A 21,011-nucleotide genomic window follows, 5' to 3' on the forward strand; every position below is an offset into this window, starting at 1 on the left:
TAGCAGCATCCTGAATTTACTGAGGACTCAGCATTGTCCATAGCTGTACCTCCAAAACATGAAAGAAGAAACAAAGCCTTTTTGCTGTTTTTAATTATTGTATATGCTACTGTTACAAGAGATTATAGGATAGTCTGTAATAAATTATCTTATAGCAGTCTTTGGAATCTGGTAATTCTGTGAGCGTGTGGAAAGCCATAGAAATGACTGGCCTGTATAATGATAACCTTTGAATGGCTTCTGCTACTTCATACTCTCCCTCCTTGTCCCCACTCTCTACCAGCTAAGTGGTTAAACCTAAATTGGTTCTGAAAATCCACCAAGAAGAACAGCAGCTATTGGGCTAGGAGCTTGGCATTTACCTGAGAGCACCAATCTGAAAAACAAAATCATGGGACCTACAGCATCCGCTTCCTGAAAAAGCTCCAGAAGAGAAGGAGACGATGTGAATCATAGAAAAGAAGCCTATTCCTCTTTCCTTTGTGGGACCATTAGGACCACAACCTGGGCTGTGAAAGAAGGCAGAGTTCTGTTGGGGAAAGGTGTTCTATTGGGGAGGGTTAGGCAAGTATTGGGCCTGCAATAGATGGGATAGAAGGTCAGGCCTAGGAGTGCACACAGATTCTTTTCAGGGAAGACAGTGCAGTAGAAATATTACTTTCAAGGGGGAGGAAGGTAAAAGTGATGCATCCTGACATAGGAATCAGAAAGAGCTGAACAAGAAATTTAGGTCTCACCTACTCAGCCTGCACTATCACCATCTGGGGCAGGAAACCAGCTCCATTTCCATGCCTTGCTAAATAAATCCTTACAGTTCAGTTGCCAAGTCATTTAGAAACTTCCTCCTCCTCTCTCCTCTCCTAAACTTCTCACCTTCTGTCATTTCTGCATCAAAATTACCCCTTGGACCCACTGTTTCTTCTCAGTCCCCACTACAAAAGTAGCTTTGAGGGGCTGGGAAGGTGGCTCAGTGGTAGAGCGCTTGCCTTGCATGCGTGAGGCCCTGGGTTCGATTCCTCAGCACCACATAAGCAAAAGGAAAAAAGCCGGAAGTGGCGCTGTGGCTCAAGTGGTAGAGCACTAGCCTTGAGCTGAAGAGCTGAGGGACAGTGCCCAGGCCCAGAGTTCAAGCCCCATGACCGGACCCAAAAAAAAAAAAAGTAGCTTTGAGTTCTACTCTTGCGGATTAGTGTAATAGTCTTCATCTGCTCTCTTCCACACTCCCTCTCCTTTTTTTTAATTAATAAGTTTTTTTATTGTGAAAATACTGTACAGAAGGATTACAATTACATGAACAAGGTAATGAGTACATTTCTTATCAAGCATGTTGCCTCCTCCTTTGTTTCCCCTTACCATCTCTGCCCTCCCATCTCCTCCCCACTCCCTACTCCCCCCAGCCAAAGTTGTAAAGTTCTTTTTTTGACATAACATCTTGTACATCTCATTGTGTCAATGGGTCCACCTGTATCCTTATTTACTCTCTCTCTCTTTAAAGCTATTTGATCAAGCCGGGCACCAGTGGCTTAGGCCTATAAGCCCAGCTACTCAGGCAGCTGAGATGTAGGACTGCGGTTTGAAGCCAACCCAGGCAGATAAGTCCTTAAGAATCTTATCTCCAATAAACTACTCAGAAAAGGCTGAAGTGCTGTGGCTCAAGTGGTAGAGTGCTAGCCTTGCGCACAAAAGACAGGTTCCGGCTCAAGGACAGGCCCGGGGCCCTGAGTCTAAGCCCAGGACCAACACACGAAAAAGTTTTATGATCACCCATATCCTCTAGGCTGAAAATCCATTCTGCAACTATTGAAGCACTAGCTTTAAGTTCCCCAACACGTGCACCTGTACCACAGGTGCCTCGTGGCAGAATGTCTGAAAGCTCCATCCCCTGCTTAGTCTCTGACATCTTTGAGGCACCAATTTTGAGCCCCTCTGCACAACAGTCTACACTGCAATACTTGTGTATCTCCCCTCAACAGCCCGTGGTCTACCCAAGGCAGAGCATGAGTACTTCATCCCATGGTGATTTCTGAGGTTGATCAGCACTCAGACACTTCAAAGCCAGGCCAACAGCCGCTGGGGACCTAAGGAAGGCTTACTGGCCAAGAAGGGTGGGCACCGGGTGAAGGGGGCGTGGCTGGCTCGTGGGAAAGGGGGCGGGGTAGGGTTCTCTTAGGGCGGAAGCTTGGGCTCTGCAGCGCCTGCGCACAAAGGTGCGTTACGATGGAGGTCGCTGGGGTCGACGGCAGTGCAGCGACGGTGAGCAAGAAGCGCCCAAAGGGGGCGCCAGAGGAAAGGTTATCTCTTTCTCCCTTTATCTTTGGAGATTGTATGACTACTCCTTTTCTGTATGTCCTTGTCTATCCTACTTCTTGAGAACTGTTTTCTCATTATTCCTCCAGATATTGCTCTTTCCCAGTACTCGAGTGTTTTTGTTTCCTAGACATTTGTAGACAAGATATATTTGCCCAGATGCCTAGTCTTGATCTGCAGAATAACTCCCAAAGGGCACACATTTGTCCAATCAGCTTCATCTTAGATCACATGATGGTAAAGCTTCTCTACCAGAAGTGCAGGCTCCAGAGTGTCAGGACCAGACCGTAGGCTGTGCCTAATCAGAATTAGTATACAAAAGTGTCTTTAATAGTGGACGTAAGTGTGTTTAATCTACCTAGTCATTGTGAATATTCAGAATAACTTCTTAAATGATCCTCCTATACAGAAAGGCAGAGTTGAATAAGCAATATAAAATAGCAAGAATGGTAAAGCAGGAGTCAGGTATGAATACTGGTCTCAGCTCTTCCTCATAAAAGTTAGGAAACCTAGAACTTTTATTTTTTTTTATTTTTTTATTTTATTTTTTTTTTTGGGTCCGGTCGTGGGGCCTGAACTCTGGGCCTGGGCGCTGTCCCTCAGCTCTTCAGCTCAAGGCTAGAGCTCTACCACTTGAGCCACAGCACCACTTCCGGCTTTTTTCTTTTTGCTTATGTGGTGCTGAGGAATCGAACCCAGGGCCTCGAGCATGCAAGGCAAGCGCTCTACCACTGAGCCACCTTCCCAGCCCCAAAAACCTAGAACTTTTAGCTTCCAAGATTTTTGTAGTTGTCACCTAGGAATAATAATTCCTGCCATGTCAACATTAGAAGGATCAAACTGGCTCATATACATACAGGACTTTTGTAACTATACATTTAGTCTACATGTGTAAGGATTTTTTTTATTATAAATGACCCTGTGAGTTCTGATTAACTTTTTGTGGCGGTACCGGGGTTTGAACTAAGGACCTTGTGCTTGTTAGGCAAGTGCTTTACCATTTGAGTCACTTCTCCAAATCATTTTGCTTAAAAAAAGATTTGAGTCTTGTGGAGTTTTTGCTCAAAGCTAGCCTGGGCTGGTATCCTCCTATCTGTGGCCTTCCACGTAGCTAAGACCATAGGCACATGCCACCGGTTTATTTGTTGAGATGGAGCTCTTACTAACATTTTGCATAGGCTGCTCTCAAACCACAATCTTCCTGATCTCCACCTCCATCCACCTCCCACATGATTAGGATTACCATACCTGGCTCTGATTAGCTTTTAAGGAATTTGTCTTGCTGATTCCCAGGTTTGAACAACAGATGCTTGTTGAACATTTACTATGTGTCTGGTGTTCATTTAGGCACAGTCTAGCATTGAATAAATGACAACCCTCATAAATTTGGGAGTGATCAGCATATTAATGGTTACTAAATATTCAGTGCAGTATAGCACAGTGAAGTAGTGGGATGAATCTTAATCCCAGATATAACTGTATAGTGGTGTGAGACCTTTTCTTTATGTGAACCTGAATCTTCACATATGTAAAATAAGTACATAAAATAAGGCTTAACCTCTAAGGTTCTTTCCAACTGAAATATATTTGTCCTCTGAATTCTAACTGCCAAAATTCTCTACTAATAAGCTCCTAAAGAACTTATTGCTCACTGGGATGACCTAACTCACAAAGCTGAATAGTCATAGAACAACAAGGATAACAGAGGGCTAATGCTACACTGGATTTAGCATAGCTGTGGTAACAACAGTGTTAAGCTGTAGGTAGTCATTATATAGAAACAATTTATGAAAGACCAGGAAGGATGGGAAGATTTGAGGTAGAGGAAGGGGAGGAAATGCTTGCAGATATTAGAAATTGAATGGAAGCCATAAAGAGAAGGAAATGTCTTTTATTATTTTTTCTCATGTACTAGCAGAAAAACAGTATTCCAAAGGGTTCAACTGAAGAGAATTTTACCAAAGGGTAAAGGAGGCCTGATCAATGTTTAAGAGATTAACAAGGAATGGTGAGACACAGGGACTAGCAACAGTGGCAACTCACTAGCACCTTAGTTCTGAAGAAGAAATAAAGGGAGGGGTTTCACCAAAGCCCAGCTAGAGCTACTATTCTGAAAGAGGGATTTCCAGACAGGAACTGTTGTCAGAAGTACTAAGCAACCACTGCAAAAACTGGGCAAGGCAGAGAGGAATAAATACCCTAAACTTTCTCTCTCCTCCTGCCCTCTAGTCTCCACAGAATTCTAGGGGCAAGAGTCTGGATGATGCAACCTGTAGAGGGCAGATTCTGAGAGCAGGGTAGAGGGAGTTGGGAATTGTAAGGAGAGGACAGCAAACAGTATTTTCCTAGAAAAGGAAAAGTCACCACTATGGATGCTTTCTAAGAAATTCTTCCCTCTGTTCAAATGTAAAATCTGTCTCACTCTCCTTATCTAAGTATGCAGATGGTGATGCCTTTGTTCCTGACACATAGCTATACATCTGCCAAGGGATTGATAATTAGAATACGCAAAGATTTCAGAAAGATAAACTCCAAAAAATAATAGTTCAATTCATAAACAGGAAATGATTTGAACAATTTTTCTTTTAAAAGTATAATTGGCCAATAAACCCATGAAGAAGGGGCTGGGAATGTGGCTCAGTGGTAGAGTGCTTGCCTTGCATGCATGAAGCCCTGGGTTTGATTCCTCAGCACCACATAAGCAGAAAAAGCCAGAAGTGGCACTGTGGCTCAAATGGTAGAGCACTAGCCTTGAGTTGAAGAGTTCAGGCCCTCGAACAAGAACAACAACAACAGCAACAAAAAAACCATGAAGAAATGTTCAACATCCCTGGCCATAAGGGACATGCAAATCAGAACAACACTCAGATTCTATTTCACTCCAGAAAACATAGCTATAATCAAGAAAACAACAGGGCTGGGAAGGTGGCTCAGTGGTAGAGCGCTTGCCTTGCATGCCTGAGGCCCTGGGTTCGATTCCTCAGCACCACATAAGCAAAAAGAAAAAAGCCAGAAGTGGCGCTGTGGCTCAAGTGGTAGAGCACTAGCCTTGAGCTGAAGAGCTGAGGACAGTGCCCAGGCCCAGAGTTCAGGCCCCAGACCGGACCCTCCCCTCAAAAAAAAGGAAAACAACAAAAAATACTGGCAAAGTTGTGGGGTGACATAGGGAACTTGTATGTACTGCTGATGGGAATGTAAATTAGCATAATTTCCACTATGGAAAGCAGTGTAGTCGTCCTGAAAAAGTAAAAATAGAACTACATATTATTCTGCTATACCACTCGGGCCTAAATCCAAAGAATGTAATCATGCAATAGAAATTCTTGCAGGCCCATGTTTATTACAGCATTATTCCCAATTACTATGAAGCAGCCTAGATGCCTTACAACTGATGAATGGATGAAAATGTAGCATATATAAACAGTGCAGTATTGTTCAGCTATAAAGGTGAAGGAAAATGGATGGAACTGGAGACCATCATATTAAGCAAAGTAAACCAGGTTCAGAAGTATAAAAATCATGTTTTCTATCATGTAGCATCACACCATATATACATGTATGTATACATCACATATATACATATGCGTGACTAATTGTGGGACTATTTGAGGGACAAGGGGAAGGAAAGGGAAAGAGAATGATGGGGATAAACAATATCAAAATACATTGTTTATATGCAAAAAGCACAAATTAACCCACTGAAAGCTGTTGAAAATAAAGGAGGACAGGGAAAAGAGAGAGCAATAAAGGCAACTGATCTGTACAATATATGCATGTATGAAATACTGTGATGAAATCACTTTGTACAGTTAGTACACACTAATAATAAAGTATCTTACACAGGCCTGATACACACTGGATACCAAATATGTATTAGCTCTTTTTTTAAATGCCTAAATGGCTGTTGCTCTAAATGCCTTTTCTAAACAAGGTTTCAAAGTCTGACTAAAAGTGAGTAAATGGAGAAAACAATGATGAAGTCAGAGCCTACAGGGTATTGAAGCCCCTTGTAATAGTTCTGGTTTTTAATGGGACTAAGCGTCTTACAAGTTTGGATCTCCAAAACAATTCAGTGTAGGATTCAGACTTGATTTGACTCTGATCGCTCCTGGGAATATTTTTTTTCTGCAAAAGGGGAGGTAAAATTACAATTAGGGCAGCTATGGGGGAAACAGAGGCAGATCTCTATTTCAAAGCTAGCCTGGATACATAGTAAGATTTTGCCTCAAAAACATAAACAGGTCCTGAAGATGCAGCTCTATAATAGGAAGTTTTCCTAGCACATTGCAAGGCTCTGAGTTCAATGTCTGGTGCTGGAAAAAAAAAAAAACTGTAGTGGAAGGTTAGGGAAATTACCAGAGAGAGAGGTTCCTAAGCTCACTAAGCAAAGTTTTTTGTGAAAATTTTGTCTATCAAATGTATTGAAAGGAACAAGCTAGAGTTAAAATCGAGAAGGAAGAGTTTGGCTTACGTTCTGGTGTTGCTGTTTACATTCCTTTGTTGAGCCTAAGTTTTTAGGTAAATGTTGAACACTTCTGCTTCATGGTCAAAACAGGCATTTGACATGCCTTTCTGTGTTTATATCTACTGCCTCATCTTGATTTATAGGAAAAAAAATCTTTAAAAATACTTTGGCTAAAAATAATAGAATATTGCTGTTATTTTTGTGAAGAAAATAAATTTTGTATAGTTTATTTCAATATAAATAAAATGTGAGTTTGGGTTGAAAACTACAAAGTTGAACTCGAGGTTATTACACAGTCTTTGGTTTTAACAGCTGATGGTATTCACACTTCAGTGTAATGCTTGAGTATTTTTTTTACAGGAAAGTGAGGGGAATGTTCTATTTAAAAGCTTGAGGCAGACAGGTAAGTGATTTAATTTTGAAACCTTATAAAACAGAAAATCATGCTATGATAATCGTGTTGGAAATGGTTTTTGAAAAGCTAAAGGTGAGAATGTTCTAGTCTGTGAGTCTCTCGCAGAGACATGAGATCCAACAGACTATCTCTGTTTATTGATTTATTGAGATAATTGACAAATCATGATTTAAAACCTCTCTCCTCTCTTTTTTTGTTGGACACTGAGGTTAGAACTCAGAGCCTTATCTTTGCTCCACTTACTTGGCTAGTTCTCTACCATTTGAGTCATGCCTCCAGTCTGACTTTTTGCTGGTTATTTTAGAGAGAGCGTCTCAAAGACTTTTGTGCTCAAGCTGCCTTCAAACTGCCATCCTCTGGATCTCAGCTTCAACAGTAGCTAGGATTCACTGGTGTGAGTCACTGGTGCCTGGCTGAACCTTCTCTTCTCTTTATAGCTCTTGACTTTTTCAAGTAACAATGGTGACGGTGGTGATAATGGTTATTACAGTACTAGGGTTTGAGCTTAGGAATTTGCTTGCCAGGCAGGTACTTCACTACTTAAACCATATTCAAAATCTTCTTGGCTTCTGTTATTTCTCCACTAGAATCTTGCTTTTTGTCTTGGGCTGATGTGGATCTCAATCCTCCTGTGTAGGCTTCCCATATGAGTGAGATGACAAGTGCATACTACCATGTTGAGATTTTTCTGATTAGATGGGATCTCTCTCTCTCTCTCTCTCTCTCTCTCTCTCTCTCTCTCTCTCTCTCTCTCTCTCTCTACCTACCTACCTACCTATTTCAATGTGCTGGGAATTGAGCCCAGAGCTTGTGCATGCTAAGCAAGTGTTCTGCCATTTATTTAAGCTAAGTCTCCAGCATTTTTTATGTTTTGTTTGTATAACTTTTCCCAGGCTGGCCTCCAACTCACCATCTCCTGCTTCTGCCAATAGGTGAGATCATAGGCTATGATCCACCACTCTTCCTATCTAGGTTATTTATTTCTACCTCTTAATTCTCATGTTTAAATGAAAGAGCTTTAGTTTCTGCAATTACTTTATATACGCTAGTGCTATTCCTCAACTTCTCTTTGTGATATCTCTCCCTGCCTCTTTCTTCCTCTTCTCCCTTCTCTCTTCCTTCTTCCTCTCTCTTCCTTTCTCCCTTTCCCTTTTCTTCTCCCTCTCTCCTCCCTCTCTCTTTTCCCTTCTCCTTCTCTCTCTCCCTGTCTCTTTGCCAGTATTGGGTTTGAATTCAAAGCCTTGAGCTTTCTCTGCTTGCTGGCTTACACTGGTGGTACTCTACCACTTGAGTCATACCTCCAACCCAGTTTTTTGCTGACTATTTTGGAAACAGAGTCTCAAGGACATTTCTGAGACTTTCTGCTGGTTGGCTTTGAACCTTGATCCTTTGGATATAAGTATCCTAAATAGCTAGGATTACAGATATGAACTACTGGTGCCCAGATTCTTGTGTCTCTTGTATGACTCTAACATTCCTCAACATCCTTTTAAAAATCTAATGACTACTCTCTCAAATATTCAATTACAAAGGGAAAAGTAGAGTGTCTTGGAAAATCAAGTGATTTAGGTTTACATCACCAGGAATATGTATTAACAGCATGGACCCTCTGATATTGCACCTCGCAGACTAATTTCTTAGTTTATTAGTTGTCCTATGGTTATGTATGGTATTAACATAAGAACATATGGCAAATCTGCTATTTTTGCTAAGCAGGCACTCTTCCACTTGAGCCACTCCACCAGCCCATCTGTGCTATTTTTGAAAATTTAAGTTTAAAATTACACCAAATAGGATTTTTTTTTTTTTTTTTTGCCAGTTCTGGAGCTTGAATTAGGGCCTGAGCACTGTCCCTGAGCTTCTTTTTGCTCCAGGCTAGCACTCTACCACTTGAGCCACAGTGCCACTTCTGGCCTTTTCTGCTTATGTGGTGCTAAGGAATTGAACCCAGGGCTTTGTGCATGCTAGGCAATCACTCTACCGCTAAGCCACATTCCCAGCCCCCAAATAGGATTATTTTTAAGGCAGTAGTAGGCTTTAAACTTAGAACCTTGTGCTTGACAGCTAGGTATTCTACCACTTGAGCTACACTCTCAGTCCTGCACTGGTTATTTTTTGAGATAGAGTCTCTATTCCTGCCTAGACACATGCTTGGACCATGATCTGCTTAGTAAGATTCCTTTTATAGCTCGGGTGACAGGCACACAACACCACATCCAGCTTCTTCCATTAAAATGAAGTCTTAGGGCTGGGAAGGTGGCTCAGTGGTAGAGTGCTTGCCTTGCATACACAAGGCCCTGGGTTTGATTCCTCAGTACCACATAAGCAAAAAAAGCCAGAAGTGGTGCTGTAGCTCAAGTGGTAGAGCACTAGCCTTGAGCTGAAGAGTTAAAAGACAGTGTTCAGGCCGAGTTCAGGCCCCATGACCGCAATAAACAAACAAACAAACAAATAAACAAATAAAGTCTTAGCGGGCGCTGGTGATAGCTCACACCTGTAATCCTAGCTACTCAGGAGGCTGAGATCTGAGGATTGCAGTTCAAAGCCAGCCCAGGCAGGAAAGTCTGTGAGACTCCAATCTCCAATAAACCACCAGAAGTGGTGCTGTGGCTCAAGTGGTAGAGCTCTAGCCTTGAGCTGAAGAGCTGAGGGGCAGCAGTCAGGCCCAGAGTTTAAGCCCCATGACTGACCAAAAAAAGAAATCTTGAGGACTATTTTTTCCAAGCTGGTCTCAAGCCATGACCCTCCCAATCTCAATCTCCCATGTACTTAGATGACAAGTGCATGTCGCCACACCTAGCTCTTGCTTGAGAAGGAGTCTTGTGTATTTCTGGGCTAACCTTGAACAAAATCTTTCTGGTCTCAGCCTCTCAGGTAACTAGGACTACAAACATAAGCTACAAATTCCAAAGTTCAAAAGGAAACATATTTTAAAATGTAGTGACTTAAATAAGACCTATTCTTTCAATATAAGTTTTTTAAAGTACTCTCATAGTGTAGAAAAATGTTTTCCTCAGTTGATTTCATCATTTCTTTTTGTTACTATATGTTTCCTTTTGAACCTTGGAACTTGTAGCTTACCTAGTTACCTGAGAGGCCGAGGAATACTCATGAGACTCCTTCTCAAGCAAGAGCTAGGTGTGGTGACATGCATTTTCAGTATTTATTACAAATGTGTAAGTTGTAAAGAATAACAATGATACATGACAACAGTAGCTTGAAGTTCTTGCTATTCTCCATTCAGTCTTCTATCCTGAAAAATTTACTTTTCATCTCCTTATTTTTTTATAGATTTACCTTGGTGCATCAAGTATTATCTCTATGATATACTTTGGCATGATCTTTAAATTTATGTAAATGGATAGTATTATTTATATTCTTTAGCAGTATTCTTAATCCCTAAATATACTCTTGAGAGTTATCGAGTGTATGTAACTATAGTTACATACTACATTTTCAGCTAAGTAGCTTTCTACTGTATGAACATACCACTAGTTACTTCTTTATTCTACTGTTAGTACTCTTAATAGCTATTTGGTTGGTTTCTAGTTTTGCTATTAGGAGCAGCTGCTTCACATATCCTTACATAGAACATAGGAGTTTTGTAGCTGGGCATATTGCTTCACACTTACAATCCTTGAACTAAGGAGACTGAAGCAAGAGGATTGGAGTTTAAGGCCAGCCTGGGCTACATAGAGCATCCTAGGCCACAGTAACACACTATCCCAAAAAAATTTTACTGGTGTGTAAACCTAAAACTGGACTTGATGAGCTATAGGATAAGTGCTTCATCAACTTTATTAAATAAGGCCAATTATTTTCCAGAGTTACTGGCCAACTTTCAACCACTACAAAATATTATGAGTTATTTTTTTAACTGATATGGTGTGTATTTTAAAATGTATTTCTATTGATTGATCAACTATTTGCACTAAGCACTTTGGCAGGAATTTCATATATTAGTTAATTTTAATTCTTTCACCACTTTTTTTTTGGTGAATTATGGGGCTTGAACTCAGCCTTGGCACTGTCCTTGAGCTCTTTTGCTCAGGGCTAGTGTTCTATCACTTTGAGCCACAGTGAGTCTCAGGAAAATCTTGTGGACTTTTCTGCTCAGGCTGGCTTCGAATGGTGATCCTCAGATATCAGCCTTCTGATAACTAGAATTACAGGCGTGAACCACTGGTGCCTGGCTTCCTTTCACCACTCTTTTACCTCAGCCTTATAATGGGAATTAATGCTGTACTTGTTTTTTTGTTTTTGTTTTGTGTGTGTGTGTGTGTGTGTGTGTGTTTTGTTTTTTGTGTTTTTTTTTTTGCCAGTCGAGGGGCTTGAACTCTGGGCCTAGGCACTGTCCCTCGGCTCTTCGACTCAAGGCTGGCACTTTACCATTTGAGTCACATTGCCACTTCCAGCTTTTTCTATTTATGTAGTGCTGAGGAATCGATCCCAGGGCCTCATGCATGTAAGGCAAGCACTCTATCACTGAGCCACCTTCCCAGCCCCTGTACTTGGTTTTTAATATATAATAACTCCCAAATTTCTGTCTGACAAATGTATTCCTTAATTGATTTCTTTATTTTGTACCTATCTAATATGTTTTTTTTATTTGTTGTTTTAATATGTTTTTTTTTTATTTGTTGTTTGTTTCAGTCAGGATCTTACGATGTCCCCTAGGTTAATCTTGAACTCCCTATCCTCCTGCCTTTCCAAGTGGTGGGATTGTAGGCCTGTGCCATCATGCCTAGATAATTTTTCTAATTCATATTCTAGAAGAAATTTGAGGCAGGAAATGATTAATAACTTGCCCAGCTCATATTGTCATTAAATTAGAAGCAAATTATAAAATAACACCCAATTCTCTGGCTGCTAATCCATTTTTTGCTTCATCTCTTATCATTTACCTCCCACATCTCATTTCTTCCTCTCTTCCCTCAGGTTCTTTCACTCTTCCTTTGAGTTTAACAGCTTAATATCTTCCCTGGTTGGCTTCCATGTTGGATCCATTCCTGTTTCCAGCTGAGCAATCATTACTCAGGACCCTCCTGGCAAAGTACTCTATAACCATGTTACATTTCAAGCTGTGCTAATGGAGGGATTTGGCCAGCTACCCTTTCAAAGCTGTGGATGGCCCTGCAGGGGTTGGAGAGCATCCAAAAATTCAGGCCATCCTATTCTTGACTCTTTTTTCAGTACCAGTAGGAGTTTCAAGCCTACTGTGGATATGGACTGGGTGCCTAGAAAATGGGGGCATCAGAACTACTAACAATGATCATGGAAACAGATTCTATTGACTCCTGAGGTTGTAGTAAAAAATAAAGGCCCACAAGCACAAAAACGAGTTTTATTTGGCTTGCAGGGTATTCAACTTTCTTCTTAAAAAATCTGAATACTCATATAGGAACATGTGTTCACCAATTTCTCATCAAAAACTTCATTTCCTATCATTTTCTAACTAGCTTTATAGTTACCATCACCCAATTTTTCTAGTTTTAGCTCAACAAACTTGGGATTATAGGAAATACAAGAAATGATAGAAAAGACATTTAAGTTCTGGAGCATAAATCAAGTGACAGAGCACCTCTACTAGATGTAAGGACCTGAGTTCAAACTCTGGTATCACCAGTCTCTCTCTCTCTTTCTCTCTCTTTCTCTCTCTCTCTCTCTCTCTCTCACACACACACACACACACACACAATTTGTTTGCATTTCTGAGTTGGGTTAAGGATCGTGTACTAATAAGCTTTGTTACTATGACAGATGCTTAACATAACAATTTCAATGAGGAAGGTTAGTTTGGCTCATGGTCTCAGAGGATTCAGTCTATGGTTGCTTGGCTCCATGCATGTAGGTAGAAAATAAGGTGGTGGGAGCAAGTGGTGAAGGAGGATCTTCAGCTCATGGTGAAACAATGAGCAAGGAAGGGACTGGGGATTATTCATAATCTTCAGAGGCTGATGTTGTCCTCAGCAACCTTCTTCCTCTAAATAGGTATATTTCCTAAACTTCCCAGAAGCTCTCAAAGTATCACCACTAACTGGAAACCAAGCATTTAATGCATGAGTTTATAGGGGACATTGCATATTCAAAGCACAACAGACAGACAAAAAGGAAAAAAAGAAAAAGACTTGTTTGCATGGCAGACTCACCGGAAGTGACAAAATACAATTTTCAAAGGGTTAAAAACATGATTTTCACATGAAAAACACAGGTATCAAAAAGTTTTATTTGAGGCTGGGAAGGTGGCTCAATGGTAGGATGCTTGCCTTGCATGCATGAGGCTCTGGGTTCGATTCCTTAGCACCACATAAGCAGAAAAAGCCGGAAGTGGCACTGTGGCTCAAGTGGTAGAGTGCTAGCCTTGAGCTGAAGAGCTGAGGGACAGCACCCAGGCCCAGAGTTCAGGCCCCATGACCGACAAAAAAAAAAAAAAAATGTATTTAATTAACTTAGGAGCTAGGAAGATATTAGGAACAGTTTAAATGAAAATTTAGGAGCTAAGTGTTTGTAGTCAATTTAATAAAGAAATGTTGAGATTTCCCAATTATGTATATGAAACTAATATCCTAAAATATAATAAGTCATAAACTTTGAAGTTATCTTTTCCATCAGACATAAAATATTCTTTTTTCTTTTTGTCAGTTGTGGGGCTTGAACTCTGGGCCTGAGCACTGTCCTTCAGCTCTTCAGCTCAAGGTGAGCGCTCTACCACTTGAGCCATAGCACCACTTCTGGTTTTCTAGTGGTTTATTGGTGAGCACTCTACCACTTGAATGACAGCACCACTTCTGGTTTTCTGGTGGTTTATTGGAGATAAGAGTCTCATGGACTTTCCTGCCCTGCTTGGCTTTGAACTGTGATCCTCCAGATATCAGCCTCCTGAGTGGCTAGAATTACAGGCGTGAGCCACTGATGCCTGGCCAGACATAAAATATTTTTATCTTTACTAGATTAAAATGTACTGTTAATCTCTACCTTACAGAGTTATACAATAGTCAATTCAAAAATAACCAAAGGTGTAAACCTAGAATTATATTAAAAGACTACCCAGTAATATCTTTTATCTACTTGTAAATTTCATGTCATCAACTTAATTGCCAGAAAGTGAAATCTGTTTTTCAAGTTTTGGAAACATCTTTATTATGAGATTAAATGAAGTAAATTCTAAAATATAGCATATGTGGATTAGGAATAGATTATTTCAGATTTCAGAGGTCAAGTTCCATGTTTCTTTTTATCTTTTCTTTTTTGGTATAAGGGCTTGCACACAGGGCATTGCACTTGCTAGGCAAGCATTTTATCACTGAGCTACATCCCAGCCCCTGTACCAAGTTTTTTAAGCATATACTTAAAACAGTATCAACATGAGAAATTCCAAATCTTTTTATTTCCTTTACAGTAATTCCATGGAATTATAGTTGGAACTACCCTTCAATGTCTGTATTTGAAAGCCAAACTGAAAACAAACAAGATGGAGTTGGTAGGTGGACTCTTACTATTGCTTCTAAAAAGTGTGTGTGTACATGCATGTGTGTGTGTGCTTGCTCACACGCACATGCTCCTGTGAATATGACAGATAAATAGACTGGTCATCCTGCCAATCAAACTACCAACCTACCAGTCTAGCACTGGTCATTCACACCTATAATCCTAGCTACTTGGGAGGCTGACATTGAACTGCTGTTTGTGGTCTCCTTTTATTTCCTATTACCTCATTGGTCAGGTTTTCATCATTTTAAGTATATCAACTTATAGCAATCTTTTAAGTGGTTCTTTTTGGGGGGGGGGGCGGGGGGATCCGGTCGTGGTGCCTGAACTCTGGGCCTGGGCACTGTCCCTCAGCTCTTCAGCTCAAGGCTAGTGCTCTACCACTTGAGCCACAGTGCCACTTCTGGCTTTTTTTTTCTTTTTGCTTATGTGGTGCTGAGGAATCGAACCCAGGGCCTCATGCATGCAAGGCAAGCGCTCTGCCACTGAGCCATCTTCCCAGCCCTTAAGTGGTTCTTATATCTACAGTTTGTTCCATTGTAAATTTATCATAGACTTTCTGAAATTCCATTGTTATCACATTTTTGCCTCCTCAATGTATTTCTAGGATTCCTTGTCAGCTGCTAGATAAAATATAAGATCATTAGTCTGATATTACTCACCTGACTTGATAATCTTGTTTCTGACCTCTGTCAGATTTTTCCCCCTGCTGTTCTATGTATACAACTTGTCTCAGTGCCAGACATTATGTTTTTCATATCTCTATACCAATCCCCTACATTTCTAATTATCCTATTTCTATCTTTATGGATAAGTATGAGTCCTTCACCAACAATTAATTCCCTAAATTCTTAAATTCTAATACTGCAGCCAGGCGCCCCTGGCTCACGCCTGTAATCCTAGCTATTCTGGAGGCTGAGATCTGAGGATTGCTGTTCAAAGCCAGCCTGGGCAGGAACGTCTGTGAGACTCTTATCTCCAATTAACCACCAGAATACCAGAAGTGGTGCTGTGACTCAAGTGATAAAGTCTTGAGCTGAAGAGCTCTGGGACAGTGCCCAGGCCCAGAGTTCAAGACCCATGACTGACAAAAAGAAAAAATAAAAGTCCTACAATGCTTAGCTTCTGTGGCTTAAAGCAAAAAACCCTAACTGCATTGAGATACAATTCACATGCCACAAAATTCACTTATACATAGCTCAGTGAATTTTAATATGTTCACAGAGCTGTGCAACTTTTCCATAATTTAACTTTAGAACCTTATCATCACTCCCATCTCCAATAACAATCACTCCAAATTCCTATTTTTACTCAGCCCTAGCAATCACAAACTCATTTTGTATTTCTATGGAATTGCCAATTCTGGACTTTGATAAATAAATAGAATCCTATAGAGTAAAAGGATCTATCCTGCAGTTTACAAAAGTATTTATTTCCATTTTCCCTCCCTCCCCCTTACCATCTATATATTTCTATAAATATCATTATTGTCTCCACCAACATGACAGCACAATAGTAGTTATTATCTATTATTGAGAGACAGTTGAATAATGCAAAAAGTAATAATGCAAAGGGTAAGACAGACCTGCATGTTCTGGCATGGAAAGATTTCTAATACATAGTGTGAAAAGAAAAAAAAAACGTGATAAGATATATACATAAGATTTATAAATAAACACACACATATTAGTATATATGACTCTGGAAAGGAAGAACTTAAAGGATATATGGCAATCTGTTAACAGTAGTTTCTGTGAGAGAAAGGAGTAAAAGTCTATTTATATATTACTTTAAGTAATTTTTTAAATCACTAAGAAAATAGTATTAGCATAAAAGGAAAAAGGGTTGGACAAACTAAAAGGAAAGGAGGATAGGAAGGGGAAAAAAAGAAAAGGGAGAAAGGCATATATATTGAAATATATGGAGCAAAAAGTGGTATTAGGGCCTTAAAATAGAAGGCTCTCAGAACTTTCAAATAAACACACAAAAAATAGTCATTTAGGTTCTACAGCTCTGTGAAATTATGAAAACTCACTGAAACATACATTTTGTTTTATTGTTGTTCAGATTCTAGGGCTTGAACTCAGGGCTTGGGCACTGTCCCAAGCTGTCATTTTGCTCAAGGCTAGTGTTCTACCACTTGAGCCACAGCTCCATTTCCAGCATTTAGTTGACTAATTAGAGATAAGGGTCTTATGAACTTTCCTGTCCAGGCTGGCTTCAAACAGCAATCTTTAGATCTCAGCCTCCTGAGTAGCTAAGATTACAGGTGAGAGCCATCAGGTCGAGGTGAAATATACATTTTAAATAGGTGGGTTGTATGCTATATAAGTTATATTTCAACATGTGATTAAAAAACAGACATTAAAGTTTCTGGAACTAGTTTCTAGAATTATGTTCTTTTAGAAAACTTTTTTTTTTTGGGGGGGGGGTCTGGTCGTGGGGCCTGAACTCTGGGCCTGGGCACTGTCCCTCAGCTCTTCAGCTCAAGGCTAGCGCTCTACCACTTGAGCCACAGCGCCACTTCCGGCTTTTTTCTTTTTGCTTATGTGGTGCTGAGGAATCGAACCCAGGGCCTCACGCATGCAAGGCATGTGCTCTACCACTGAGCCACCTTCCCAGCCCTCTTTTAGAAAACTTAAACCAACCTGGACACCAGTGTCAGCATGTCCTGAGTTATGCCACCCAAACCAGTTTTTTTAATGGGGCCCTGTTAATTAAGTCGATTTTTTTTTTTTTTTTTTGCTTTATGACTTTTCATTTGCTTTAGGACCTGATCTTTTTTTTTTTTTTTTGTCGGTCGTGGGGCTTGAACTCTGGGCCTGGGTGCTGTCCCTCAGCTCTTCAGCTCAAGGTGAGCACTCTACCGCTTGAGCTACAGCGCCACTTCCGGTTTTCTGGTGGTTTATTGGAGATAGGAGTCTCACGGTCTCTCCTGCCCGGGCTGGCTTTGAACCGCGATCCTCAGATCTCAGCCTCCTGAGTAGCTAGGATTACAGGCGTGAGCCACCAGCGCCCGGCTAGGACCTGATCTTTTAACAATTCTAGTCTAGTTCTTCTTGAACTTGGACATAAGAATCAATGAGGTTCTAGGCATAGTGGGACAAAGACAGGATAGTGGAGATAGGAGAGCTGGACAACTCAAGGACTGTCATGACTTAAGTCAACTTTCTCTTCAGACCCTTTTGACACTGCACTGTACATACACTCTCAGCCATGTTGGACATCTTCATTGTAACTCTGTAATTATATGAATCTTCCCATAGGTAGGAAGGTGATTATCTTCCACTGGAGAAGTTTGCACAGGACCTGACCTCAATTCAGTAGAACCCATGTTATATGTAAAGCATCTTTCACTTCAACAAATCTTTATTAAATCCAGGACCTAAACAGTAGGATAGAGAAATGTTTAAAGAAGCAGAAAAATAATAAGCTGAGAATGTTGTTGCATGGCTGTAATGTCAGCACCTAGGGTGAACAGTTACCCTGAACTACATAGAAAGACTTGTCTTAAGGGGAAAGGGGGTGGGGGGAGGGTGGGCCTGCCTGCCTGCCTGCCTGCCTGACTGCCTGCCTGCCTGACTGCCTGCCTGCCTTCCTGCCTTCCTGCCTTCCTGCCTACCTTCCTTCCTTCCTTCCTGTTTCACAATAGAATAACCAAATAACCAAATCCTCAGAGGCTGAGGATTGTGATTAAACGCCAGCCCACATAGGAAATCCCATGATACTCTTACTTCCATTTAAGTACCAAAAAAGAGAGAAATGGAGCTGTGGCACTAACCCTGAGCAAAAAAATAACCAGATATTTATTTCAAAGGAAAAACTTTTGAAGTAAGAAATAATGGGGAACACTTAGTCACTCTAGTCTTTTGTCAGAGTGTTTATAAGTGCAGAGGATTATGAATTAATCTTTATTACATAATATGACAATAATATTCATGGAGATGACTGGCTACTTTCTTTTCTTAAACTTGTCTTTTTTCTCTCTTACATGTTTAGTTTCTTTTTTTAGATGATTATAAAAAGCGAAGCTTTAACCACCTTTTTCAACATTCCTGCTTTTGCTGTAACCTGACTTATTTTTTACTTCAGCAAAAATTATTTCCATTTTTCCCCATTTAGTGTATTCAGCTATATGTTTGTCATATATGACCTTTATTATGTTTAGGTACATTCTTTCTATTCTTAGTTTGTTCAGATGTTTTATTAAAAAAACATTGAATTTTGTCAAAGACTTTTTCAGATGACCATGTAATTTTTGCTCTGTCCTGTATTACATTTGATTTATGTATTTTGAAACCATCCTTGAATTCCTGAAATAAAGTCAACTTATAGTATATGATCTTTTAAATGTGTGATTGAATTCAATTTTAATATCTTTGGAAAAATATTTTGAGAACTTTTGCATCTATGTTTATCAAAGAGATTAGCTTGTAATTTTTTGTTGTGTTTTTGTCTGTTATTGGTATGTTATAAGTACTTTTGAGGTATTAATTAATGAAGTACTTATTCCTTCCAGAAAGTTGTAATACTTGAGGAGTTCCTTTATATACACTGATTATTTAAATAAAGAGGAAAGAAACATTTTCAAACAGATTTTTTCAGTAAGAAAGTATGATAAACTAATAAAGTCTTCACTGGCAGCTAACATCCAGGCTGACTGAAGAGGAACATCCTTCTTGTTATTCCTCTCTTTTCCTTTCAAAAGGGAGATTTCTACAGGCCAACAACAGAGAACTCAACACTCTTTATGGATATCCTGTGAGTATCCTACATGTAGTTATTTTAGAAGGGTGGTAATATTTTCCTATGACATTCCCCTTTGTTGAGTAAACAAAATTCATTATAGTTGTAGACCCTACCATATAAATTCTTCTTTCTTTTAAGTATACAAAAAGTGGTGCAATGAGGGCTCAGAACCAAAATTACTACAGTGCCCTAATCTCAAGGGAGATTATGTCTCAGATTTTAGGATTATATGTAAGCTTTAGGAAAGAAATGCTACAGCTTTTTCTTACATAGCTGAAAACATAGTTCCACAATTATCCTTTTCCACTTCAACATCTATAACACTTCATGTAGACCTACTTTACTCAATAACAGAATTGTTTTCCATTGTATCAATAAACCTTAAACTAACTAGCCTTCTATTGATGAATATTCAAAATGTCTCCAATGTTTTTCTAGGATAAATAGCCCTGAATAAATACCATTTTACACGTAGTGTAACACATTTGTATTCATATATACTATGAGAATTCCCTGTTAATGAGTTGGCTAGGCTAAAAGGAAAATATATTAAAAATTATAACATATATTAGATTCCCCTCTAAAAAGATTATATCCATCATCATTTTTACCTAACAATAAGCTCCCCATTTTCCCATCATACTATCATACTATATATAACTGAATATTAAATAAATATAGATCAATCAGTTTTTTTATCTGTCTTTGAACTTTGGTGGGTTTTGTTGTTATTGTTGTTTGTTTACTCACAGAACAATGCCATCAAGACATCGAAATATAATGTCTTTAACTTCCTGCCTCTGAACCTATTTGAACAGTTCCAGAGACTTGCAAATGCCTATTTCCTCATTTTGCTATTTCTACAGGTATTTTCCCCAAGGACAATTTCAGGTTATATAATAAGCCTATTAACTGAGAAATATCTTCTCTCTTTAGACACAGGCAAATGGATGGCCAGAGTCTCAGGCTAGTCCTCTAGAGAAGCAAGGTCAGGATTAGCAAGTATGAATCAAGCCTTTCTAAGTGGAAGGAGACAAAGTCCTCAAATCACAAGGAAAGGGCGCTCCTCAACACGATTATATATGACCATGGTTCAGGTTGATCATAGGAAGCTACAGAACTCTTCACCACCCCAACTGAGACTGCTCTTTGTCATCCTAACCTCCATGACAGGAAATTGATATATTAAGAGTACTAGGGGTGTATAATACTTTGAAATATGAGAGAGTGACACAAGTAAAGAAGGGTAGGCCAAATTGAGAGAGGAGGACCAATCATTTCACCTCCCCTGTGTTTTAGGAGTTTGGGAAATATGTGATTTTCCTACAGCTACTCATTTGAGACTGGGCCTGTGTAGCTCAGAGTAACCTTGAACTCAGCCTCCTGCCTGATTTCCCCAATTTCTGGGATTATAGACATAACCATCATACCTGACTGTCACATCTACTCTTACTGTACTACCTCCAGTACCTTTCATTATTAGGGAAGAAAAGGATCTTCTCCATCAGGACTAAGGTAGTGGAGCTTAGATAGGTAAACTTACAGCTTTTTCTTCTTTACCCTTCCTTGAGAAATGTTTACTTATAT

General features: G+C 39.8%; 1 protein-coding gene across 1 annotated transcript in view; it reads left to right on the forward strand.

Annotated features, from left to right (window-relative positions):
* Positions 1-2,217: 2,217 nt before the first annotated feature.
* LOC122124019 (phospholipid-transporting ATPase FetA-like) overlaps positions 2,218-21,011 on the forward strand; it is a 78,658-nt gene continuing 59,864 nt past the window's right edge. Inside the window, exons 1-3 of the mRNA XM_042698608.1 lie at positions 2,218-2,323; positions 19,384-19,436; positions 20,177-20,290. Coding sequence (XP_042554542.1) covers positions 2,218-2,323; positions 19,384-19,436; positions 20,177-20,290 — 273 coding nt within the window. The remainder of the gene's footprint in view (positions 2,324-19,383; positions 19,437-20,176; positions 20,291-21,011) is intronic.

This window comes from Dipodomys spectabilis, unplaced genomic scaffold (genome assembly GCF_019054845.1).
Source record: "Dipodomys spectabilis isolate Male_0828 unplaced genomic scaffold, ASM1905484v1 ptg000006l, whole genome shotgun sequence".
In the NCBI taxonomy this organism is placed as follows: domain Eukaryota; kingdom Metazoa; phylum Chordata; class Mammalia; order Rodentia; family Heteromyidae; genus Dipodomys; species Dipodomys spectabilis.